This window comes from Mus caroli, chromosome 1, assembly GCF_900094665.2.
Source record: "Mus caroli chromosome 1, CAROLI_EIJ_v1.1, whole genome shotgun sequence".
Classification (NCBI taxonomy): Eukaryota; Metazoa; Chordata; class Mammalia; order Rodentia; family Muridae; genus Mus; species Mus caroli.
Window position 1 is genome coordinate 166,117,059 of NC_034570.1, and position 26,635 is coordinate 166,143,693.

At 41.8% G+C, this 26,635-nt stretch overlaps 1 protein-coding gene across 7 annotated transcripts in view; it reads right to left on the reverse strand.

The window, feature by feature from the left end:
• Positions 1 to 26,635, reverse strand: part of Pld5 (phospholipase D family member 5) — a 323,819-nt gene that overhangs the window by 66,903 nt on the left and 230,281 nt on the right. For 6 of the 7 annotated variants that reach the window (XM_021158929.2, XM_029483515.1, XM_021158940.2 and 3 more), the window contains one exon: positions 17,140 to 17,267. In XM_021158929.2, the coding sequence (XP_021014588.1) occupies positions 17,140 to 17,267 (128 nt within the window). Of the gene's footprint in view, positions 1 to 17,139; positions 17,268 to 18,976; positions 19,333 to 26,635 lie in introns of those variants that run through there. The other variant, XM_029483533.1, reaches the window with a different exon arrangement.

The window sequence follows — 26,635 nt, forward strand, 5'->3', positions numbered from 1 at the left end:
ACTTGCAAACTTTATATGCCTCAATATATGGGAATGCCAGGGCCAAAAGAATGGGAATGGGTGGGTAGGGAAGTGGGGGGCGCTATGGGGGACTTTTGGGATAGCATTGGAAATGTAACTGAGGAAAATATGTAATAAAAATATTAAAAAAAAAGATACTGCTAATTCTCAAATTTTGCAATTGTTTATGCATTTACAACTCAAGTTAAGAGAAAGTACTGTTCCTTTAAAGGACTGTCCTTGGATGATTAAGAACTCATCCTGGAATGCTGGGACAGGACCCCTTAAGGCAATGCCCCAGCAGATTTGTATCTCAGGCAGATTATATAGGCCTTATACAAGAACAATTGGCCATACAATCTCATTCTTTACATCATCAAAATAGTGATGGCTTGAGATGATAATTTGGTATTTTTAAAGAATGTGCATGTCAAATTGTAAAGAATTGTTCTCAGTGTCCTCAGTTTCTACCTGTTCCACATAATGGTGTTCATTTTTGAGGAATTATACTTAATCAATTATTGTAAATGAATACTCATATTTCTGATTTTAGAAAAATAAAATATGTATATGTGACTATTGACACCTTTTCAGGCTTTCTAGTAGCAACTGCTTTAACAGAGAAGCAATTAAAAATGTAATTGTTCATTGCCTGCATTATTTTTTTGGGCTTGGTGTTAGATAATGGAACTGGCTATTACAGTCAAGCATTTGAGATATTTTGTCAACAATTTAATGTTACCAATATTACTGGGATTTCTTATAATTCTCACAGACAAGGTGTTGTGGAACTTTAAAACAATACCTTCTTAAAAAAAAACAAAAAAAGGGGAAATTATACCCCCCAAAGTCACCAGAAGCACATCTTGCTTTTGTCTTATTTGTTTTAAATTGTTTGCAAACTGATGCTAAAGGTTAGTTTGAAGTAGATCACCATTGGCATCCAGTCATTCCAGCTCATATGCCATGGTTAAATGTTGAGATCCCCCCTAACTAATGCATGGAATGGTCCAGATCCCGTTTTAATATGGGGGAGAGGTTCTGTCTGTGTTTTTTTCCCAAAAAGAAGACAGAGACCAATGGCTGCATGAAAGATTGGTTCGTCAAGTGGACACAGATCCCGAGTCTTCTAGAAAATATTATTCCAATTATGAAGATGGCTAAAAATCTTTATCAGCCAGCTGAGTTAATTTGGAGCACAGCCTCATCTATAACCTGAGAAGTAACAGTTTTTTTGTTTTTTTTTCTGTTGATTCTCAAAGCCACCTCCCCCACAGGCCTTGTGTCTTATCATTGCTAATTTACAACTGAATTGAGTGCTTGGGACATTCCCCACAGACAACCTTAATCCTGTTTGCTCTTAACTTTTGACTTTGTATTTTAAGCAGTTTGGTTGTTTCACATAGAATCATCTTTGGCAAGCTCATTCATTCACTATGGCATTTATTCATCACTATGAAGAAATGCACTGAGTGCATATTGTCGCTTTGGTCTGAATGGGAAAATGGTGTGCTATGAGGGCTGGCAGTCAAAGATAGGCCACTGATGTTCTATGACTCTTATCAACCTAAGACAGAGGCATGTGCCAAGATGCCGTGTTTGTTCATAATAAATACTAAAAGGCCGTGTTTGTGCACATAAACACAAACAAGCTGCACGTGTCCTCCAGGATGGGTAAGAAAGAGTATAGACACAGACTTAAGCCAGATGTGGGCGCCAGCCACTATAATTCTCAGGCGGGATCATGGAACATAAGTAAAATCTTATGCCCCAGTCCAGCTAATTTTTAATAAATAAAAAGGGAGGAACAGTGTCCTTCCCCCAGCCGGGAGCAGGTTAAATCAGACCTTGTTCTTCCACAGTTGGCTAGCCCACCTAGGGTGTAGTCTTCTGACCTAGGTGAAGTCTATTGTCCTGCCACATCTGCAGCTTCCTGCAAGAAGCCACTACCTGCTGAGCTTGTCTTCCTGAAGAGATCCTGGCAAAATGGGGGATGGGTTCCCCCCTTTATATTCAGACTTAAGAATTAAACATTGGGCCTTGATCAGAAACTTTGTCTTGGTCTCATTCTTCTCTTGTCCATCCTTCCCATTCCTCCCCAGCTTTCCTTCCAGGTACCCAGTTCTCTGTGGCCACTGGTGGCTACATCAGTTGGCTTATGAGTGGGGCCATAGAAGTTACTGGAAGAGCTGTTGATAAATGGGAATGAAAGCAAGGAGAATGGTGCATGTCATGTTGAGGAGAGTTTCTGAAGTGTCTGAGTACTGGGAGATTGGGTCATTTACAGATATGAACTCTGAATAGAGATTCGAATCAATGACAATAAGAAGCCAAAAGCAAATACAAGCTACCAAGGTTCACCAGTTTCAGTAAAAGGTGGCTGATGTCATACTCTAGTGTGCATAGAAGTGATGAGACTATCTATGGAATGAAGAGTGAAGACCTTTTACCCCTTAAGAATTAACTGTATGCATGAACTAGGAAGGAGGAAGGAGAGAGAAATTAAAGATGGCTGCAGCTTTGAAGGGAAGTGGCTGAAGAGCATACTCAAAGTGTAGAAACAGATGATTGTTAGGGGAGGAAAGAGATGAAAAATTTCATCTGCATTTATTGGTAAGGCCACGGTAAGGTTGGGGATATGCAGGCAGAAAAAGAAAAGAAAGACGCATGCCTGTCTGCTAATACCTTTACAGAGACTACTAGAAGGTATGTCTAGGCAGAAAGCTGGCAGCTGAACAGGGCACAGTGTTCTACCAGGGTGTGAGGTCAGCATAATCGCTCAGTAATACATCTGTCTCCTTCATCACTAAGCTTGTTGCTTAAGTGCTTAGATGACACTGCTTCTTAGATTTCTTATAGGTAACTTAAATTTGAAATTCCCAATTTTTCCTTGCCACCTAGATGTCAGATAAGAGGCTGACATCCCAATTGCATGGGTCTCCCTGAGTCTAGGTGTGGGACTGACCACCTGTGTCCATAGGAGGTCACAAACCCAGTCTCTCTCCCCATGTGCTGTTTATAGTCATACTTCATTCTATCCTATCCCATGCATAGATCAATAAGAGTAACCTAATCTCAGACAGTTCAGACATTTTGACATAATCCTTCATTGCACTTCCAATGAAAGCTATAAAAGAGATGCATAGACAGGGAGGCTAATCACATTCCTGTTGTGTCTAGTCACAGCATTTTTGTTGGGAAATGTTCTTCAAAAGTAAGAAAACACAACGAAGCAGATCATTGTACCCAGGAGCCTCATTACATGGGTGGCATACTACTGCAGCACAGAAAGCAGTACAATAAAGTTCTTGACATTCTTGAAGCTACTGAAGGTTCTGGTGATGGCATGGTGGATGAGGTGATGGAATACAGACTGCAGAATGGCAAGGAAGAAAAAAAAAGGCTAAGGGAATGCATGGTCTTGTTCTGGCCCTCAACCTGCTTGTGTTGGAGTTGGATATTTGGAACTTTCCTATAATTCCTTGGATAAGAAAACCTAGGAAAGTTCTACAAGTCCTCCATTTCTTCCAGGGACTCAGGCTCTTCCATCTCTTCATCAGTGATAATTACCATCAGACAGGTTTATGTCTTGCATTTAAGAGACCTCCCCTTCTTCTTACTGTGCCATTATCATTTATCACAACACCCTGTTTATTCCTTTCTTGGTGTCATTCAAAACCTACTTTATTCCTTCATCTTTTTCTTCTGTAGTCAGACATTTCCTTCAAATTCTAAGTTCACTGACATCAGTGCTATACTTTTCTGTTGCTCTATTTTTATTGTCATGAGCTATTTGTGTTTCTTGTGAGCAGACTCTGAGAACAAAGCAAGAACCTTTGTCTCAGACTTTTGTTTGTTTATCTAAATGCCTCTCTGAGATCTCTTGTCCTGGAATAGGCTGCCTCCCTGACACTGTGATAAAGAGAGAGAACAGCAAACTGGCAAAGGGTATGAGAAACACTGTACCTTTGAGAATAGCTAGTAAGTAAATCCTTTCCAATAGAGGCCACTATTGTGTATCCCACAGCACAGATGAGCAAGATTATTATTTCTGGATGCTATAGTGCCTGATTAGATGTTCTGCCATGGTACATACCCACCACTTGCTGTTTGTTCTTTTACTTTTGCTTGCTATATATTTATAAGGTGACTCACTCAAAAAATTATAACTACAGCTATGATAGGTAATTCTCCAAATAGAACAATCACTAATGTCTGCCATAGTCTAAATAAAATAAGTAATGAAAAGTAGAAGTGATTTTCCAGTTCTTCTCTATACTTTCATTGCTACAGTTAGGATTTGAATGGTTCATGTGTTAGTTACTTTTGTAACTAATCCTCCTGTGTTAGTTACTTTGTAGCTAATTCTCCTGTGTTAGTTACTTTTGTAGCTAATCCTCCTGTGTTAGTTACTTTTCTAGCTAATCCTCCTGTGTTAGTTACTTTTCTAGCTAATCCTCCTGTGTTAGTTACTTTTGTAGCTAATCCTCCTGTGTTAGTTACTTTTGTAGCTAATCCTCCTGTGTTAGTTACTTTTGTAGCTAATCCTCCTGTGTTAGTTACTTTTGTAACTAATCCTTCTGTGTTAGTTACTTTTCTAGCTAATCCTCCTGTGTTAGTTACTTTTTTAGCTAATCCTCCTGTATTAGTTAATTTTGTAACTAATCATCCTGTGTTAGTTACTTTTGTAACCAATCCTCCTGTGTTAGTTACTTTTGTCACTGCTGTGGTCCCCAACAGTGAGGAGTTTGAGGGTAGATAGTTTATTTTGGCTAATAGTTCAAGAAGTCATGGTCACATGCCATCACAGCCATGAAGGCATGGCAGAGGACATGGTAGGGGTGGGGGTGTGCAAATCTGGGGCTCTTCACATCTAGACAGAGCAGGAAGAGAGCATGGGATTCTGGTTTCCAGATGGCCCTTTTTCTTTAGGCTAGGACCCTAGCCCATGGGATAGTGCTGCCACATTCAGGATGGGTATACCTTCCTCCATTAATACTCTCTGGAAACTCTACAAACACATTCCCAGAGGCTTGTCTCCTAGGTGATTTCAAATCTGCCATATCCCCAAAGGTCCACATGTCAATAGTTTGCTTTCTACCATGACATTACTATAGTAGAGTGGATGAGGTGGAGCTATTAGGAAGTGGAGCTAGTGAAAGACTTTCAGGAATTTGAGGACTTGCTATTGAATTCGTGCAATCCTAGGTTCTTTTTCCTGTCTTGCATTTCCTGTCTTGCACTTCCTGTCTTGTACTTCCTGTCCATGATGTGGTTGTGTTCCACCTTGCCCTCCTACCACAATGTTCTGCCTCATTCTAGCACCAGTTCATATTGGGTTTAAATCAATACAACTTTGAATGAAAATAGTTTATCCTCAGAGGCTGACAAACTCCTTTTGAACAAACTTTAAGCACATTCCTCTGACTTTCTAAAATGAAAATAAAAATCTTTTCTTTGATACTGGCTTCCAGCCTGCATAGTTGTTTTTTTTTTTAAACAAGAATTCTGATAATTCATTTAAGCAGTATTACCCCTTACCCATGGAACATGATGAAGTTCACCCATATCCTTGTTGAAATTTTTGACCTGGCCTTAGGGAGAATTCTGGTAGGCCAGTTTAGTATAATCAGAGCTCTTCTTAGCAACTGTCTATCCACTGATGTACCTGACCCTACTTGCAAGAAATAAATTCCAAGTCCTACATTCATGTGTACAATTGAGCTCAGTTGCATACTGTGATCCACCCTCAGAATGACAGCACAGTTCATCTTTATCACCTTTAGAAAAATTCAAAATTTGCTCTTTATAAATTGATGGCAGGTATTGATCAGAGTAACAGAAAGCTAACAGACCCCTAATATTGTTGGGGGGGGGCATCTGAGAATTCAGGGAGACTGTGTGTGTGTGTGTGTGTGTGTGTGTGTGTGTGTGTGTGTGTGTCTAAGATGATAAGAAAAGAGTCAAGGGTTTTAAATAGCTTCTTCTGGGGAGAGAACAAATCCCCTGGAGAAGGTCAGCCACAGTGGAACAGTCTCTCCACTGAGGAGCTCACTTTGCAAGTAATACGGAGCCAGGGTCACTACTTCCCAGATTGCTCCCGGAATTGGGACCAACGGAGGCATTTTCCTCTGTTTATTCTTTGGCTAAAGCTGGAACAGTAAGTCAATAGTCTAAGTGCCTCTCACCCGGCTGCTACCCATTCATTTTCCATGGTGAAGAGGAGAGCTGTTGCCATAGTGTAGCCACTTCTTGGACTCATGGCCTTGGGTTAGCCATTTAGCATCTGATTCACAGCCCACCTGTGACTCTAGAACTGTAACAAAAGTTCTTGTTGCTGTCATAGGCTTTGAGAGGATCAGAAAAATAAACATGAAAGGAACTATGCAAAATCCACACCAGTCGTTATTATTTGCTGTGATAGTATTTTACTTGAGTTTACCCTCCAAGGAGCTCACAAGCTGTAGAACTACTTATAAAAACTCAGATAAATAACTACAGATATCTCCTCTGGGCATCTGTGGTGGGCTTAGACCTGAAGGGTGCAATGCTACACTTCTCCATGAAAGGTCTAGATAGAGTTCCAATTAAGTACCAGAACCCCATTGTATCCTGCCCAACTCTGGAATGTCTGGCCTCAAAGGCCAGGGTCCTCACTTTCCTGTTTTCTAATGGATTGCTCACTGGATGCTCACGCATGCCATAGTGTGAATTGGTGTCATTTTACTGGAGTCTATGAGAACTTGCATCCCAGATCTTAATCAAAGGCTTGGAATTAACACCAAGGAAGATGATTTTTAAGAGAAATCCAGGAATAAAATGCCTGGGGAGAAACCCCTGTCACTTGCGTGCATACAGTGAAAGCTTGTCACTGATGAAGGCTGCTGTCTGGGAGAGTCCTGGTATAAATAGGAAGAGAGACAAGCTCCCCTAAATAATTTTTTTTTTCTTAGACAATGTTCCCAAGCTGGGTTCTCCTGTCCTTTAGTTCCTTCTGCTTTCTGTTTGTGTTTGAAACAGTAAGTCGAGTGTTTTCTTTAGCAACAGCTCTTACTTCTTCTGAGCGCTGTGCGCAAACACTACAGAAATGACAATGACAACTAAAAATAACTTGAAAACAAAAACATCCAAGGCTGACATTTTCCATCTGTTTGAGATGAATCTCGGAGATTCTGGCAGGTAATTCTACACTTAGAGAAGGATCTAGTGCCAGCTTCTGAGCCCCACTCTGTGCATGTGTGCCTACATCTCACGGAGCGTTCTATCTGAGGCCTCTGCTAGGAGGGTATCAAGGGATCTGGGAAACTGAAATCTCTCTCTGAGAAGAGCACAGAATATGAAGAATAATCACCATCTTATTTGACCTTTAATCAAACTAATAAGTCAGAAATTGATACGCAAGGATTCAAAAGCAACAGTTAACTAATGCAAACCCAAATATGAGTTGAAACCAACGTGACTGAGGTAGGGAGGGGAAAGAGAGAAAGGGGGATAATAGGCAGGAAACTGGCATTTCATGTCATTAACCACACTCAGGAGACATCGATCATAATCTTCAGTATTGGCTCCTAATATCCACAAAGGATTGAAAAAAATCAATTTATGGGGAGACAGTATATGGGTCTGAGGATGTTTTTATCCTATCACTGATCTTGAATATGCAATAAAGTCTGTACTGGTTGATTATGTGTGTCAACTTGACACAAGCTACAGCCATCAGAGAGGAAGGATCCTCAGTTGAGAAAATGCCTCCATTAGATCCAGCTGTAAGGCATTTCCTCAATTAGTGATAAAGGGGGAGGGTTCAGTCTATGGTGGGTAGTGACATCCCTGAGCTAGTGATTCTGGGTTCTATAAGAAAATAGGCTGAGCAAGGCCAGAGGAGCAAGCCAGTAAGCAGCACCCTTCCACAGTCTGTGCACTAGCTCCTGCCTCCAGGTTCCTGCCTTGTTTGAGTTCCTGCTCCAACTTTCTTTGGTGATAAACAGCAATGCAGAAGTGTAAGCCAAATAAACCCTTTCCTCCCCAACTTACTTTCTGGATATGTGCTTCGCTGCAGCAACAGAAACTCTAAGACACAGCTGGAAGACAGCAAGACAACATGTAAATTTGGAACTCTGACCTATACAACCTGCAGCAACCCGCCAATGCTCTCCTGGCTGCCACCCTCCTTGTGTCCTTGTAGCAGAGCCCAGAACAGCAGTTTTAGGCAATCAGCACCAGTGGCCAAAGCCTGACCAATGACTTCTAGTTTCCTTTGCTTCTGTCTTTGCTTCTAACTGATAGAGAAAACATATATGATACACCCTTCATATCCTGAGCCCAGCTCAAAATATTTCTCCATGTGTCTGTGCCCCCCTCCACTTTCTTTGGTGAGCATTGGTCTGATTCCTGTGAACATCCAAGTCTAGTTTCTAAGTGCTATGGCTTTGGCTTCATTGTTTGTATTTGTTTAACATTGCTTAATTATCTAGGCATTGCCTGTGATAATTAGCACAAAAGCTCTATAGCAAGTCATTAAAGTATTGCCTTCAGTGAGTCACAATCAGTGGGCCATGCCCCCGTCATGTCATTGCGCCCCATACTATGCTGTTAAGAAGGTCATGTGTTTATGAAAGGGACCATTGATGACAGGGAATAAGCATTAATGCCAGCATTCCTTCTCAGTCTAAACAACTCTAGTTCCTGGGGCATCAGCTCAATGCTTAGTTAATTGACAGCTCCCACGTTTTAGGTGTGATGCCAGCTAAGTTTTAGTGACCCTTTTGGTTCCCCAGCAACACCATCAGTTCAATTGTAGAGATGAACAAATGAAAACTCAAAGAGATGGCATGACTTGCTCTGAGCCATACAGCTACAGGAGCAAGAAAAAAAAAGTCAGTTTCTCCTCTGACTCTAACCACTGTGTTTCAGTGCAGAACAACAGCTTAGAAACAGCCAACACAAACAGTGAGATGGGAGAACGGAAAACCTAGCAGCAATACCTGCCTCCCAAGGTCAGAGCATCACTGAAGAGGGGGACGTCCACAGCTGGGGGGATTTTGCATTGGGTTTGAAGGCAAGTCTCTTACTTGAACTCAAGGGAATCATAATTTAGGAGAGCCTTTAACCCACTGCTCTATATCTAGGGGAAAGCAACGATCAGGAGCCAATAAGATGGCTGAGCAGGCAAAGGTTCGTGCTGCCTGACAATGTAAGCTGAAGGAAGGAACTGGAGTTCAATCCCAGAAACCCATGTAAAGGTGGGAACCAACCAAATGCAGTTCACCTCTGACCTGCACACACATGCACAGGCACACACACACACATGTGTAGGCATGGCACACATGGTCTGTCACACACAAAATAACAAAATAACACACACACACACACACACACACACACACACACATATTAAAGTGAACAGGACAGACATCGCAAGGACAGGACACATTAGGAGACTCCAGGCCATCAAGCCATTTGGAAAAGAGGAGAAAGTGAAGGTGGAGAGGACACTGACTATTAGCTCAGATATAAACTTTACTCAGAAATGATGCTGTTACTGTGCCTTATGCTAGCATGGACAGGAGAAAGGTGAAACAAGTTCTTGTTCTTCCATGCCACCGCATAAACGGAGGCAGGAGACAATTCAGTAGCTTTGAAAGAATGGTTCCCATAGGAAACAAGAAGAAAAGATTTATTTATGCTCTTTCAAATATTACTTGCAGAATTGCCACTATAGAAACTGTAGAAAATTTGCATAACTCTGTTATTGAAAACACTGTTTCCTTATACATATATTTTATTAAAAGCAGGGACTTCCACCCCCTCATTTACTTTAAAATGCACGTGCAAACAAAGCGGCCTTTCTGAGCTGCACAGGTAATCTTTCAACCAATAAGGAAGAGCTAATTATTTGCTTTCCTTTGTTAAATGTTTTCTAAGCACTATTAATTATTCCCTGCTGTATTTGCGCTTGAATTGCCTTTTGCCTTTCATTTACATTCTGTTCTTGATAACTGGTTACCTGAATTACCCGTGCACCCCTTCCCGAGGAGCTAGAGTGTCTTCTAAAGCTTGTACATTTTAAGAAAAACATCAGCTCAGTGCTAGCACCAAATAGGAAAGACTGAGCCGCCTTCCCCAGTGACTCCTGCCCACTGAGCTCCTTGGAGCTTCAGCTCTCTGCCTGTGACCTTTTCTTTGAATAGAAAAAAAAATCAGGAACAAGACAGACTCAAGGGCTGGGGAGATGGATCAGTCAACAAATTACTTGCTGGGTAATCATGAAGGACCCGATTGTCATCCCTAATTCCTCAGAATCCACTTTCTATAAAGCCACACACGGTAGCATGTGCTTGTAACCTCAGAACTGGGGAAGCAAAGATGGGTTGAGTCTCAGGACTAGTCTAACTGAAAAACTTCAGATACAAGTGGGAGGCCTTGTCTCAAAGGTGAGGGTGGGTTGGGGTAAGGTGGGATGGGGGAGGGCAACAGGGATGCCATCCTGAGGATAAACACTTGCAGCTGACCTCTATCCTCTGACACATACACATGTATACATGGACACATGTGCACACACACACACACAATGAGATACACGAGAGGGACTCAAACACTGGGTAGGTCTTAGTGACTTTTTCATCATTAATTCCAGGCTATAGTAACATCTGGTGAAGGACTGTGATTTTGACTCATGTCACTGTCCACCAAGTGATCATGCTAGAAACAGCAGCTACGACAAAATCAGCATCTTTAGGCTCAGTAATGTTATCACTGTCCAAGTGCTCCAGCTATAAACAGCCACAGTGGTCCATCTCCTTACTGTTTCTCCAACAAACCAAAGGACATCAGGAATACCTTCTGAAGACAGACTATCTCTGTTGACAGTCTTATCCTCTTCTGGGGCCCCAGCTCCAGGTGATGGGAACAGTGTCACCTGCTCTCTCTGGTTCCTGTCTCATGGCTCACCAGTCACTGTGACACCACTCTGCCAGCTCTTTCCCATCAAATATTTCTTCCTGCTCTTGCTCACTGTCTCTATCAGTCAGAGTGACTGCAGTTGCTTGAGTTTGTGGATATGAAACTCCTAGAGTTACAGAGCCCAGATTTCTGTAGGTTAGAGGTAAATGAACTACCAGCCTTCAGCTCCAGATTCTGCCTCACCTCAGTGTCCCTATGCGTAGGCTTCAAGGATCTATAAAATTAATCATGAGAAGTGTCTCAAAGTCAACCAGGCATGATGAGAGGCACACCCTCTCCACCCTTTCATAGTGCCTTAGCACACTGAAGAAATTTATTTAAAGGAAGCACATAGTTTCTCAATCTTAGATAGTGAGAGTCTTTTTTTCCAGGCAATGATCAATACCATGTCCCTGAAATAATCTATCATATATACATCTTAGAAAATGAGTGACCACCAGATTAATTTCTAGCTCTGAGATTAAAAGCTTATGATCCAACTTATCACTCAGATCTTGGGCTGGACAGGTGGTCCCCTGTCCATGCAGCAGAAGTCTGAACAAATTGCTGAGTTTTAGGGTCTTCCTCATTGTTCTGGCAGGTTTTGTGTGTCAACTTGACATAAGCTGGAGTTATCACAGAGAAAGGAGCCTCCCTTGAGGAGCTGCCTCCATGAGATTCAGCTGTAAGGCATTTTCTCAAATAGTGATCAAGGCTGGAGGGCCTATTGTGGGTGGTGCCATCCCTGGGCTGGTAGTCTTGTGTTTTATAAGAAAGCAAGCTGAGCAAGCCAGTAAAGAACATCCCTCCATGGCCTCTGCATTAGCTCCTGCTTCCTGACCTGCTTGAGTTCCAGTCCTGACTTCCTTTTGTGATGAACAGCTGTGGAAGTGTAAGCTGAATAAACCCTTTCCTCCCAACTTGTTTCTTGGTTGTGATGTTTGTGCAGGAATAGAAACTCTGACTAAGACACTTTTGTGGGTTCTGCTCTCCTGATCCCCACACCCTCCTACCCAAGAACTGATTTATTTTCATGTGTACCTTTTAATTTCTTCCACAATAAAAGTAGCTGTGATGAAAATGTGCACACGCTCAGGGTTTAAATAAGCCTATTCTTCTTTGTTGCAATCCCACTAAAGAACACTATTCAATAACTACGTATAGTATAATACAATAATCCCATTAAAGAACAATAGTTAAATTTCTCTCCTTTCCCCAAGTTGCCAGGTTCTTGATGTCAATGGACCTATTGAATCCCACCTTTCAACTCCAAGCTAAGAGGGTTTGCTCAAAGACTATAAATGTAACTTTTCTAAAAGCCTGATTTTCATATTTCCCTCCCCAGCTTCTCCCATTTCAGCTTCCCGCCTCCAGAGCCTGAGACTGTTGAATGCCTTCCTTTCTCAAACTAGCTGGCCTTTTGTTCCATTTTTTTTAATGAGCTACAGTTCTCCTTTCCTCCCTGGGGTGTTGAGGTGCTCATGAAGTGGGAAGTGTGGAGAGGTGTTCTTTCTTCCCACAGGCCTCCCTGTGGGCGGGAATCCTAAGGGAGTCCTTGAATAAAACAAGAGGAGATGAGGAATGCAGAAGCAAACATATATGCAGGGCCTCCTGGTCTTTGAAATCCACCCCTGAGATGTTGGGAGTTTGCAAAGCTTCAGAAATGAGTAAGAGATGTCATTTCAGGGCCACCACATTGTATATTGTTGGGGCAATGCAGGGCATGTTGTTGGATGCAAGCGAACAGGATTTCTGAAAGAATTGTGACTTGATTTTTCTCATCCCAATGAAGTAATATAAACATAGCTTTTTGGTAAGCATACCTTATTTTTAAAAATTAGTGGTGGTAAAGGTCAAATAAAAGCAAAAACTTCAGCATTGAAGGGCATAGGTTTGAATTTTAGCATCACCATTTCCTGGAAGGACACAGGACCCCAAATTGAATGATTTACAAGCAAGAGACATGGTGAAAATGGAAGGAACTCATGACCTTCCTGCATGCATAGAGAAAAGCCAGGACACAGGGAAGTTGGAAGATCAGCTCTAATCACTTCTTTCACTTAGCACAGATTTCAGATAATCATTATTAGCCGTAATCTAGATTTCACTAGAGAAACTCACAAAATATAAAGCTGAGGGAACAAGTTGAACTTGACTCCTGGCAGGTGTATTCCGGTGAAAAGGAACACTCATTCAAGGTGACACAGTGTTGAGTAACTATTAGGTTTTAGGAAGAGTGAGTGTCCGGAAATGACAGCCTAGGCTCAATTCAAGCTGGGCTATAGAAGGATTTCTGACTGTCCCATAAAAGCCAGCATTGCTCAGGAATTTGTGAAACAGGTTTCCTTTTGCCTCTGACAAAAAGGGACACACAGCTCTTTATTGACATGTTCCTGCAGCAGAGATGAGCAGATCAAAGCCCAGCAATCATTCAGGATCCCCCAGTCCCTAGTCACAAGTACTAGCTATACATTTCAAAGCCCTGACACTAGCCTTCTCACTCTTCTCCCCTCAGAAGTTACTCTCTCTACAGTCAAGGTTTTCACCCCGTCCTTACTGCTTTTACTTTTTCATTTTCTGCTACCTCCACTGTTCCTTCCCACAACTCTCCCTTCTCACACACAGGGAACCTTGTCCTTGTCCAGTTCTCTTTTTTCTTTTTCTTTTTTTCTTTTTTCCTCTCTCTGCTCTGGACTCTTCCAGATGCCTCTAGATATTTTCTCTCTCTGGTCCACGATAAAAACCTTCCCCAATCATGACCCAACTGTTTTGATGGTTTCTTCACTGTGCATACAATAACATAGCACCAAAACCAAGAATGGTGTGACAAAGATGGGCCAGACAGGAGGCAGTATTTATGCTTAGGTGTGGAGGAGGGTCAGAGGGACAAGGAGAAAGAGGTCCTGGGTATATGGCAGTTGATGGAGGGAAGCACTTACTATTTCCAGATGGGATCTGCATTACACTTCTATCAAAAGAGTGCAGCTTCCCTGTGGAACACAGGGAAGATGCCTGAAAGCACAGAAACTAGATTTGGTTTTGTCTTTGTGGTGGTTTGAATAGGTGGCTGCCATAGACTCATGTGTTTGAATGCTTGATCCATAAAGAGTGGTATTACTTACTAGGAGGTGTAGCCTTGTTGGAGTAGGTGTGGCCCTATTTTAGGAAGTGTGGTACTATGGAGGTGAGCTTCCAGGTCTCAGATGCTCAAGCTAGGTCCAGGGACACAGTCCCCTGCCACCTTTGGATCAAGATGTAGAACTCTCAGCTCCTTCAGGTCTCAGATGATCATTATTAGCAATGATCATACATACTGCCATGCTTCTCACCATGATGACAATGGGCTAAGTTTCTGAACCCGGAAGTCAGTCCCGATGAAATGTTTTCCTTTCTAAGAAGTGCCTTGGTCATGGTATCACTAGGCAGAAATAAAATCCTAACTAAGACAGTCTTTAGGACTTTTGTTCAGCAGCCACAAAATAAAACATGGTGACTTTGGGTTAATTGATGTGAATGGTTCAGATCAATAACAATGAAATGGAAGAGGCAGATTTGGCTGATGTGACTGTTCTAAGATTGTCAACATCAACCCTAAACAGGCTACAATGTGTTTTATTATTTTGAATGAAGGAATGGCAGGATCAGGATCTGTTTGTTATATTTTTTTTTCTGGGATCAACATAAAAGGAGGATAGAGATAATATCTACCATTAGATAATTATGACAAATGAAAAAATTATCACAAAGACTAGAAAGACGACCCACACAATGCTTAAGTTTGGTTACCAGCACCCAAAACTGGTAGCTCATAACTGTCTGTAAATATAGTGCTGAGGGATTCAATGTCCCTGGTCTGAGGGCACCTACACTCCTTTGGATGCCTACACACACACACACACACACACACACACATACACACACTCACTCACACACTCACACACTCACTCACGCACATGTAAATGCACACTTGCACAATTAAAAATGAAATCTTTAAAAAATATTCATAAACTCAGTGTCTGACATATAAATGGAAGCATTTAGGAAATGACCCCCTTCTCCTGTCTTGGCCCACATCTCTGGTCTACAAGGAGTTTGACTTGTTATTAAATTTACAACCAGCAGAAGAACATATTTCCACAAGAAAGCCCATATGGGGAACATCATATGGCTTAAACATTTCCCACCAACACATCCTCCTGCTTTAGCCTCCCCAGAACATTTCTTAATTCTGTAGATACCACTTAATTTTCTGAATAGATACAAAATATGCATTGTTTTCTTTGACAATGTCTTCCTCTCCAGAGAGTTGTGGCATGTTTTCCAATCTATAGCTGGAATGAGAGACTGTCATATTAATAATAGTCTAACTTAGATTACTTTGACTTTCTTTTAAAATTGAAACCAGAAAGTGCACCTTGGCTGTGGTGTGGTGGAGATGGGGAAGCACCTGTTGTCTCAGAAGAGAGTGAACTTTTGCCAGCTTTGCAGCCATGTTCATAAAATGCCTTGTGATCATGAAGACCTCCCAAGCAAACTGCTATCTACTGTGCACTCAGCTAGTTTAAGCTTAACCTGCCTTTAAGCAAGCAATGTAAGAAGCTTACTATGCCTTGGATTTCCCATGTAATCAGCTTTTACAGCCTAAGCTAAATGCCTATTAATCTTCAGTTGTGGGCTCCTTCATGCCCCAACCCAGAATAATATATGTGTGTGTTGTAATCATTTGCTGAAAACAGCCAACGGTTGAAAACAACCTTAAACAAAACCAATATCCACTATAAAAGTTGGAAGAATTTATATCAGCCCATGGACACAGGCTGATAATACCTGCTTGTGGTTTGAGTGCTATTTTAGGTCAGTAAAGTCACTTTTTCCCTTGTAAAACTCTGTTAAATGTTTCTGTTAAGAATCTTTCATTTTCCTCCCATATGTTTTCTTTGGTGTTCAACGAACACAGAATAAAGCCCTTTGCTAGGGACAGGCAAAACAGATAGACACATCAGACAGAAAGACAGACAGACAGACACATGCACACATATCTACGAACACACTGGCTAGTAACCATACTATGATGGATGACCCAAGGAGAGAAATTGAGAAATCAAATTTGGGCTTGCTCTTGCTCATACTATTCTAGAAGGAAGCTCTGTCATTCCTTAATGTAACATCAGCACACTTGATAAGTTTTCTTTTAGATGTATACCAACACTTCAGTGCAAAGGGAAACAACTGGGTTGCTGACACCCTGTTTGCATAATGCCTATTTCTTCTATATCTCAGCATGCTTGCCTACTTCACCATAAACTAGGAGGACTAGATGGGGGAGCAGGAAAGGCAGAAGTCTAAGAAGGCGAAGGAAAGAATGGAATCTGAGAGGCTAATAGTTACATTATGCAAAACAGTCAGTGCTCACACAGCCTCCCATTTCCAGTTATCTGGCACAATGCCACCTTTCCTCATGGGTCAGATAAATACTGGCACCTTGGTGCTGTCTCCCTTTAGTGCTTCTTACCCAAAGGCCACCTAGGATAGGTATGTGTGGGGTCTGTAGAATAAGTGGTCAGGTGCCCGAAGCACCCAGTGACTGGGAGCTTCCAATTCCCATAGACACACGGAAATACAGCAGTTTTAGAATCCTCTATGGATCAGCTCTGGCCAGCACAAATATATGAAAATTGCAGGACTGCCTAAGTTTATTTTCAAGACATTTGACATTGATTAGCTGTGAAGAGTATGATAACATTTCCATCTGAAGACCGTCTACTGGAATATGCCACATGATTTCTGCCCTAATCACATTGTGTTGAGCTGGCACGGTTTCCTGTTTCACTGATAGTGTAGTAGCGTCCCTACTCCTCGAATCTAGGTACTACAACCCCATATGCAACTTGTTCTGAAGACGCTCACAGTAGCATCTGAGTTCCTAAGCTTTGACTCAGCGTCGGCCACATTATTTACCTGATAAAATGATCCTCCAGAGGAAAGGTTTGTTTTTCCACATTAAACAAAGTCAAGCCTCTTAAAAACCAGGCAGATAAATGTAAGAAACACTGGATTGGGGAATGTGCCTCAGTGGTAGAAAGCATCCTGAACTCAGTCCTTGGTATCTCAAAAAATGCTGTACATATCTGAGCCCTCTCCGAAGGCAGACATTTTGATGGCCACAGATGTTGAGTTTGGGTATGGTGGGTAAATTACCTGTCCAAGCGATCGCCAGTCTAAGCCTGCACTGCCAATGTACACATGCTGTTTGTCCACAATCCAGAAGGACGACTGCAGCCGGCCCTTGTTGTAGGCGGTCATGTTCATGTATGTCACCTCAGCACCTAGGAGGTCAAGCAGACACCAGTCAGCCTCCACTCCCAGACCCTGCATCCATGAGCAGTCAGGCATCTACATGCACTAAATACCCAGGGCTGTGCTGAGTGCAGTGGAGACTGGGGGAAGCCAGGAACTTGCACAAAGCATTGGTGATGAAGGCGCTTATGATGCTACATTGTTCCCCGTGCTAAAAGAAGAAAAAGGATTTGCTGTGTTTATGCAGCGGAGGCACTGCCCATTGTGACAAGACTACAGCTTCTCAAGTGACCCTGATCAACAAGAAAACCCCATTCCTGCTGGTTACCTGGATAGTGAGGTTGGTACAGTACGCATCTCTTTCTTATGACTTTGGAATAATGGCAATAAAATTGGTGGTTTTTAAAAGAACGTCTCATTCACCGTTACATCTGCCCCAATAGGAGACCAACTGGCTCATCTCTCCCATACCTTATTTCATCATTTAGCTCTTTCCATTGCTTTTACTTCTTCACTTACTATATTTGCTGTGTAATTTGGGTTTCATCTCTTCTCACCCTTTATTTAATACTTCCTAATTCAAGCCGTGATTATCCAGGTCTTAATGAGATGGAACCCAGAGCAGCAAACTGTCACTAAGACTGTCATGAAACTCAAAAAACACCTCAACAGCTGAATGTGACCAGCTGTTTGAGTCAGAGGGTGGCATAATCCTCTGGCATATATTAAAGCATTGCCATCCCAAATGCATGTACAGCATTCGTTCATTCTGATGCAAGGCCACTGTGAGTGTTTTAAAGTCAATTCTCTCAAAAGAGCAGGCTTACATGTACGTAGTTCATGAACTAAGCTAGTCTTTAGGTATTCAGAAGTAATGAAGAGAACACATCCTGTTGACACATTTCCTTGTGAGGATCGTGATTACCAGGGATATAGAACATTACATGTGTAAGGACATTTGATATTTGAAAGGAGAGAGGATTGGAGGAATGTACCTCAGTGATAGAAAGCATGCTGAACTCAGTTCTTGTCATTCCAAATTTAAGAAAATGCTGTGTCTGAGTGCTCTCTGGAGGCAGACATTTTGATGGCCACAGATGTTGATTTATACACGAACCTGGCCTCTCACAGGGAAAACACAAGCTATACTTCCTGGCTCCATGCAACAAGGATGAAAAGAGGAGCCACAGAGAAGGATGTGTGGTCATAGGGACACCCAAGCAGATTTTCTCTGAGAGTGGACCAGCTCTGTTCCTTCTGCCCTTTTTCATTCTGGAAGCAGTGCCCATGTGGTTCCTAGCTTTTAGCCAACCTGGCAGAGTAAGAACAGCTGAGGAAGACTGGTAATTCCCAGGGGAGGAGCCACCTGGTAGAGCAGAATTTGAATATCAAAACAGGCAGTCATCACCCATGACAACAGTGGAGGTTCTCAAGTCTGCTTGGAGGGGACACAGAGAGCAATGGTGTTTGTCCTTGGAGATGGCATAGGGCTTCCATGTCCGAGTGCCACAGGGGCTTAAAACAACTGAATGTCTCAATTCTGGGAGTTAGCAGTCCAAACTAGGGCTGGGTGTGAGTGTACTGGGGGAACACTTGCCTGGCATGCAAGATGCCCTGGACTGTTCAGTTCTCAGCATTGCCAAACCAGACCAGACCAGACCAGACCAGACCAGACCAGACCAGACCAGAATAGATCTGCCTAGATCAGAACAGACTAAACCAAACGAACTCAAGCTACCTGAGAGAAGTCCAAACTCAAGGCTTTGAGGAGGGCCACACTTCCTCTGACGCCTCTGAGAATCTTTCTGACCTCAGCCTGGCTTCTAGACGCTCTTGGCTTTTGGCTGCAGCACTTGAGTCCGCCTTTCTTTTCACTTGTTATCTTCTTCTTGGGCTTGCTTTCTTATCAGGACCCCAGACCTACACATCTCATTTTAACTACTTATATCTGCAACAGCACTATTCTCACTTAAGGTGACATTCTGTGGCACAGAGGGAAAAGTCTTCGGTGTGTCTTGTAGGGGATGTAATTCAACTTTAACTGGCCATAATTTTTCGACAGCAATAAAATAGCCGGCACTGAAGAAGGGACATTCCCATCCCCTGCAAGAGAACAAAGGCACCTTTGGGGCCTGGCCCGGATTCTATCTGTAGCACCCAGCTGCAGCCAACTCCTTCTTACCCTGTCTAGAAACAATGGGAATTCTCTGAGATATTGTCTGCCTCTCATACAGCATTTAAATCTTGGCTGAGGACCAGTTGTTATCTCCTGTGTACTCTTTATTAGGCTCTAAGTTTCCCATCTGCTCTTGCTAGGTCAGCTGAAGCCTCAGCTCACTAAACCACTGGAGCCAAAAACGTCTCATCTGCAAGGCCCATGGAAACTCTCCTCTTTGACTTCACTTCACGCTGCTTACATGTTGCTATATATTGCTACTTGCAGCAAATTCACTTGCAATTTAGCCTAAATAGTTTGCATTTGGAGCCCATGGGTCCTGGCTGAACCTCTGGCCACATAGCCTCTGTAGATACTTATAGACACCGAAAATTATTATGTTACAAAGGTGACTTTTCTTTGGCAAATGTTTATTGAACAGTCTATGTCAGACTTCTGTTCTGGATAAAAGTCAAGATAAAAGGTATAACCTGACTGATTACAATTCAGGCTTGCTAAAGTATTCTCAGATCATCCAGGCTCAAGAAAGCACTCTAAACCAGACAGTTATAAACACCAAGTTTTTTGTTTTGTTTTGTTTTTTATAGTGCCAGAAGCCGAGGGGCTCAAGATCCAGCCATCAATTGACTCACTATTGGCCAAGGGTCTGCTTTCTCTTTCATGGATGTCCTTACTTTATCTTCTCATAGTTGAAGGAGCGGAGAGCTGCTCTCAGTCCTGTCTCTCTGTATCTGTCTCTGTCTGACAAGGCCTCACTATGTAGCCAACACTGGCTTCAAATTCACAATCCTCCTGCCTTAGCTTTCTGAGTGCGGAGACTAGAGGAATGTAGAACGTCTTCTAAGGGTCACTAATCTTAGTTTAAAAAAAAAAGCCTCATGTTTATGATACAATAACTTCCTAAAAATGCTGTCTTCTAAAACTATTACCTTAAGTGTCAGAATTTCAATATAGAATTTTCAATATAGAAATCACAGACCAGAGCAGTGTACTCTTTACAATAACCAGGGCATGGCTCATTATGAGAGAGAGGAAAGGAGGCATTCTCATCTCTGTAGTAGGGAAAACCAGGAGAAGACTGAGACCAAGAAAGACAGTGACTGATTCATACTTCTGCCCAGGGCTAGAGGGACTCATACAAAAGTCGGGGTCAACAATACATAATAATTTTATTTCTCTTTTGTTAAATATCTCTGGTAGACATGTTGCAATTTCTGGGGACACTTCCAGGATTGCAAGCCTCAAGGGAATATTATTAGCTAGCATTCAGTAAATATATTGTTAAATATTCCACAAAGTGTAGACTAAGCCTCAGAACAAGAGTCACCCAGTCCTCAGTGTCAAACAGTCCCTAGGACGAGGGATCCTGTATTCAAAATTCTCTGTCCACCATTCTCTTGTTCCTAAGTATGTATTTTCTCATATATGAAGTGGAAACTTAGGACTCTTTGGAAAGTCGGTTGTGTTAAATGGTGTTTTGCTGGGGCAAACACATGCAGGAGCATTTCATTAAAGCAGAACACAGGTGAAAGACTAAGGCAGACTCATGAAGGAATGTTTCCTTGAAGCAGACACAGGAGAGAGGATGTTCTGCTAAAGCAAGCACACGAAAGGACACGTGATGAAGGATTCTTTGCTAAGGATATGCTTGTATTGATTGGTCTTACACTTCATAGTTGAGCTCTGTTTGTTGGAACTCTATAGAGAGGAAGACACCAAAAACTTCTGGTTGGTGTGCCACAGCTTCTTGCCATTTCCACAGACTCGGGATGATTGGCAGAGTGATGTCAGCTGAGACAGAGGCACATGCTGAGGCAAGACCCATGGAGGACATTGGTGTTTGGAGAGAATATAAAGAGGGCTTGATGGACAGTGATGGAGAGGGAGCTAGGCATGCATATAGAGCCAGCTGTGCAATGCTTGTTGGTCTTGCATCTTTGCTGATCTTCACTTTGCTCAGAGAGGCACAGCCAAGAGCTTTTCCTGGTGTTCCTCCCTAGACCCTCCTGCTGACTAGTTTTGAGGCTGAGGCCTGGCTGTTTCTGCTAGGTCATGCCACCACTGCTGATATCCAGACTCTACTGCTGGTGTGTTAGTGAGTGGATGGAGCTGCCTGCCACTGCTAACCTGTGAATTGCCAATTTACAGACAACACAAAGAACCTTTCTAAATGGGTCCGCTTCCCTCATATCCTTTCTTTTCCATTACGTCTGGTAGGTGGTGAGCTCAAAGGGAGGTTAAAGTGTTTACGAACCATCATTAAAAATAGGCTTTGAAAAAAATTTAAGTTACACACATATATGGGTCCCAAATAGCAATACGAAAACCTGTCTGTCATTAGCTTTTGAACCAGTTACTAATGAGCCTCACACACGTATCAACAGGAGTCACATTAGTCATTATAGATTTCTGGAAAGGCTTTCAGATGTTTCCTGAGAGTTGGGTCTGTGGCAGAATCTATCTTATTAATCCATCTTCTCCTCAGAAAAGGATCACAGTCAGCCTGTTCCTATAAGCTTCATTTGTATTACCTAGCATGGTTCGATCAATTTACTTCACAGCATTTAGAAGTCGTTGGTTTGAAGGCTAAAGGGGAGCATTGAAGAGCATAACGAGACATCTTTGCTCTCAAACCATTCAGAAAGGAAGAGGAAACTTTCAAAGTATCAGTTAAAACTCCAGTTGTGGAAAGAGTGAATCCTGGGCTAGGAGATGGCTCAGTGGTTGAAGCATTTGCCCCACAAACCTGACAGTATCCCACACCTGTAATTCCAGTGCTCCCATGGTAAGAGGGAAATAGACAGGGGACTTCCTGGTAGCTGTGGGCAACTCAACTGACATATGCAGAGGCCAACAGGACATTGTGTTTCAAACAAGGTGAAGCATTTGCCCCAACATCCAAGGTTTATCTCTGACTACAACATTCATACTATGTTACATATGTCATACACACATATGTACACAGACACACAAATACATGTACACAATGTGCATGTACACATATGTATGTACACACATATACATATATATACACACATTTACACATGTATTACATACTCATACACATATGTACACATATACATATATACACTCTCACACATGAATGTGCTCACATGTAAGTACATACCTACTTTTACATACACACATGGACACATAGTGAAACTTAAGAGCTCAGTGCAGTTCCAACGTCTATTCAAATATCCTGAAACCATGAAGAGGAATTTTTTTAAGTGGCTCATAAAAATCTGTCTTTACTTTTCTGGTTTGGACTCACAAGGGCAATTTTTAGGTGATGTCTCCTCCACCTGACATGTTTTTCTGATAATTGGGATATCTTAACTCCTGCACAAAACCATGCTTCTATCATTATTTCATAATCTGTCAATTAGGTCACCTATAGAAATGGTGATTTTAGAAACTACTGGCTTAAAAGTAAAAATTCTGATTAAAAAGAACAATTCACTCTGGTTAGAAAATAAAATTTTCTTAATAATGCCCCTTCAAGTATTCTTAAACATAGTAAAATTCTAAACTCAAAATTGATGAGCAGAAATCTTTACTATAGTGGCTCACCATTAAGTTAGATGATGATAAGGCCCAAAAGCAAGAACCCATGCTTGTGATGCACACTCTCCCCCTTCTATGAATCCCATAGCTACCTTCTCAATCACCAAGCTGAGGAGGGAGACTAAGGAACACTTTTGATCACCACGCGGGCTTTGCTTGCTTTGCCATTTACTATCCAGTAGGGCAAGCCTCTAGAGGCTGCATCCCAAGAGTCTGAGAGTGATTTATATGCTTATATTCCACACGACACTTCAATAGTTTAGAGGCTCACCAGGGAGAAGAGTCACATGGCTACCATTGATCAGATTGAATGGAAGACACAAACATTCAATGGAACATTAAAAGGGACATTTTTTGAAATAATAAAGAATAATAAATAATAAGAATAAGGCACTTTGAATATCCTCTCAGGATCCCATGTTTAAGGTTAGCTACTACTCTGTGTTCCTACTAGGAGCTAATGAAACCTCCAAGAAGTAAGGCTTTGCAGAAGGAAATTAGGGCACTGTGATGTGCGTTTGAAAGGGATTGTAGGGGTCTTTCCTCTCCTTGCCTCCTGGACACCATGAGATGAGAAGCTACAGGTGAGAGAACAAGAGACTAAGACTCTGGATTTTAAATCTATGAAACTGAAAGCCGAATAAACCTTCCTTTCATCTTGGTTAGGAATCCCAAGTGTTCTCGTTCAGCAGCCAAAAATTAGCCCAGTGAAATGATTAAAAGTGTTTTGTTCTTGTTTTTGTTTTTGAGATGAAATCTCAAGATACAGCTTTTGGCTGGCCTGGAACTCATAGAAGTGCACTTGCCTTTGCCTCCTGACCACTAGGATTAAAGGTGTGCTCATGATTAAAAGGTTTAAAAATTCAATTGAAGCAATCAGTTATTGGATTGGCAGTGCTGGAAACAAGCGAGGATCTAAACTTCTAATAAGGTAATAATTGACAACACAGGACATGAAGAGATTAGAACTTATTGAAAAAGTCCATGTATAACAGAATTATTTGGGTCAGTCCATACCTCAAGGGAAGTCTCTAGGGAAGGAAAAGAAACTTCCTCCAAAGCAGGGAATTTATAAAGATGGTGACTGAAGCACAAAGTGCGAAATGGCAGAGTTTGACACAGACGGTGGTTTAATCACAGAATATTATTAAAATGTCTCTCAAGTGGATCATGGGTGGGAACACTTGGTCCCCAGCTGGTGGCTGTGAGTTGGAAGTTGGTAGAACCTTTAAGAGGTGGAGCCTTGCTGGAGGAAGTGGATCACTGGAGACTGGCTTTGAAGTTCTCTAACCTTTCCTACTTTCTGTTGACTTGCTGTTTCACTTCCTGACTGATGAGGTCATGTGACAAGATAGCTACCTGTTTCCAAACCTGTGCTTCCCTGCCACGGTGGAGTGTGCCCCTGAAACTATCGGTCCAAATACATCTCTATTTCTTTAAATTGCGTTGTGGTAGGGTTTTAGTTAAGGTAACCAGAACAGTCACTATTGCTATGTCTGTAGTCCAGTACTGGTAGTTCTAGAGAGAACCAAAGCCCGAGTGGAAGAAACTATAAAATAAAGCCAAATCTCTAAAAACTGAAGAAAAAGACTTTAAAAGCCTCCTGATAGCTAATAAGAAAATAGAATAGACTCCCCCACATCATAAGCTGCCAATGGAGATCCCAAAAGCTCAACAGCAAAATGAATTGAACAAGCAAAAATGATAACATATGAGAATTATTTAACACGATTTTTAATGGTAAAAACAAAAAACCTAGGAAGCTGGGGGCAAATAACTCTGTACTTGTAACAAAGAAAACTGTCTTGTTCTAGCTAAGGAAGTCTACCAGGAACTGATAAAAATTTTTAAATATTATTTACAAATAGAAAGATTTTTATACCTATGTAATTTGGGGTAGGTGAATTTAATTTTACTGAGGGCAACAGTGGTGAGAACTGTAATACTGCATGCATTGTCATATTTATTAGAAGGGAAACTAATTTTAATTTAAAGATTTTAATCTTTAAATGCATTTTCAATGTCATTCAATCAAGCAAACAGTCACGAGTGTTTTACTAAAGTGACTGTGTTCACATGATGCTTGACAATAAAATAGACACCAAAGAATTACAGAGAACTGGCTCATTGTTATGTATAGATGTACCAACCTGAACATACCCAGTCTGATTTTTCAAACTGAACAGGGTTAGGTCTGGTTAGTACTTGGATGGAAGAATTATCTCACTCTCCTCCAGTTTTATATCTATGGCAAGCACAAGGAAATGAGTCTCAGGAGAAGACTATGACCAGCCCGATGCTATAGTGATAAATTCTCCCATCACCTGCTCTCCCTTTCTCTTTTTGCAGCACTCTGGGGATCCATGGCTTTGCATGTGGTAAGTAAATGTTGGGCTCTGAACTACATCCTCAGACCTGGACCCAAGGTCTTGACTGCCAAGTCAGGACTCAGTTCAATTCATAATCAGAGTCATGTGACAATTTTTTTCTTATAACTATAGAGACTTTTACACGTGGAGATGCTCGAAACAAATGAATCAAAAGATACTCAATATCCTTAACAAAAGGTCAAAAGAAAATGACAAAGAATAAGAGGGGGAGGAAGAACAGAGGGATGGAAGAAGGAAAATGAGGAACACCTTCAATGTCTGGGCTTCATTCATTAACTCGAGAGGGTTGCAGGATGATGGCCATGTTTTAGGCCAATAGACATGAAAAGATACCTGGGACAAACTGAATGAATAAATGAATGAATGGATGAATGTGAGCATCTAATGTCTGTCTAGGGCTTAGGCAATCACTTGTGACCTCTATTAAGATCAGAGTAGACCTAGTAAGCAGCAATGGCCCCAGCACTGTGAAGATAATGAGATAGGAGAACAATCCTTTGCATGTGGGAAGTATGGTTCCATTCCAAGCCAAATTCATAACAAAAGGCAACATCAGACAGTTAGACAGTACTTACTAACGTGACTTAAATAAAACTCCCAAATGTTGACATTTTAATTGTTCCTTCCTTTGAGAACCAATAGTTTCAACAGTATTCTTCTTTCAGGAATGTTGTGTTCCCTTGCAAAGAAGATAGGAATTCATTCCTTTATCAACTTCTCCCAGAACTCACAGAAAGGAAGAAAGGCCCTTAAGTTCTTGTTGGCTTTTTTCCCAGTCTTCTTACCAACCCAGCCAGTGGCCATTAATTCTGAGCTCCTATTAAATGTGTGTGTGTGTATGTATGACAGGGCAAAGGCAGGGATATTGAAACACTCTGTGAAGTTGACATGGGTAAAAATTAAATAAAATATGAGAAGAGAACAATGTACAGAGGCACCAGATAACCAAGTGAGAACCAAGTCGCTGTGGGGATGGGGGAGACAGTTGGTGGGGCAGGAAACAATGACTTAGTATGGGTGTACTGGCTGGTTTTGTGTCAATTTGACACAAGCTGGAGTTATCACAGAGAAAGGAGCCTCCCTTGAGGAGATGCCTCCATGAGATCCAGCTGTAAACAATCTTCTCAATTAGTGATCAAGGCAGGAGGGCTGAGCCCATTATGAGTGGCGCCATCCCTGGGCTGGTAGTCCTGGGTTCTATAAGAAAGCAAGCTGAGCAAGCCAGGAGAAGCAAGCCAGTAAGGAACATCCCTCCATGGCCTCT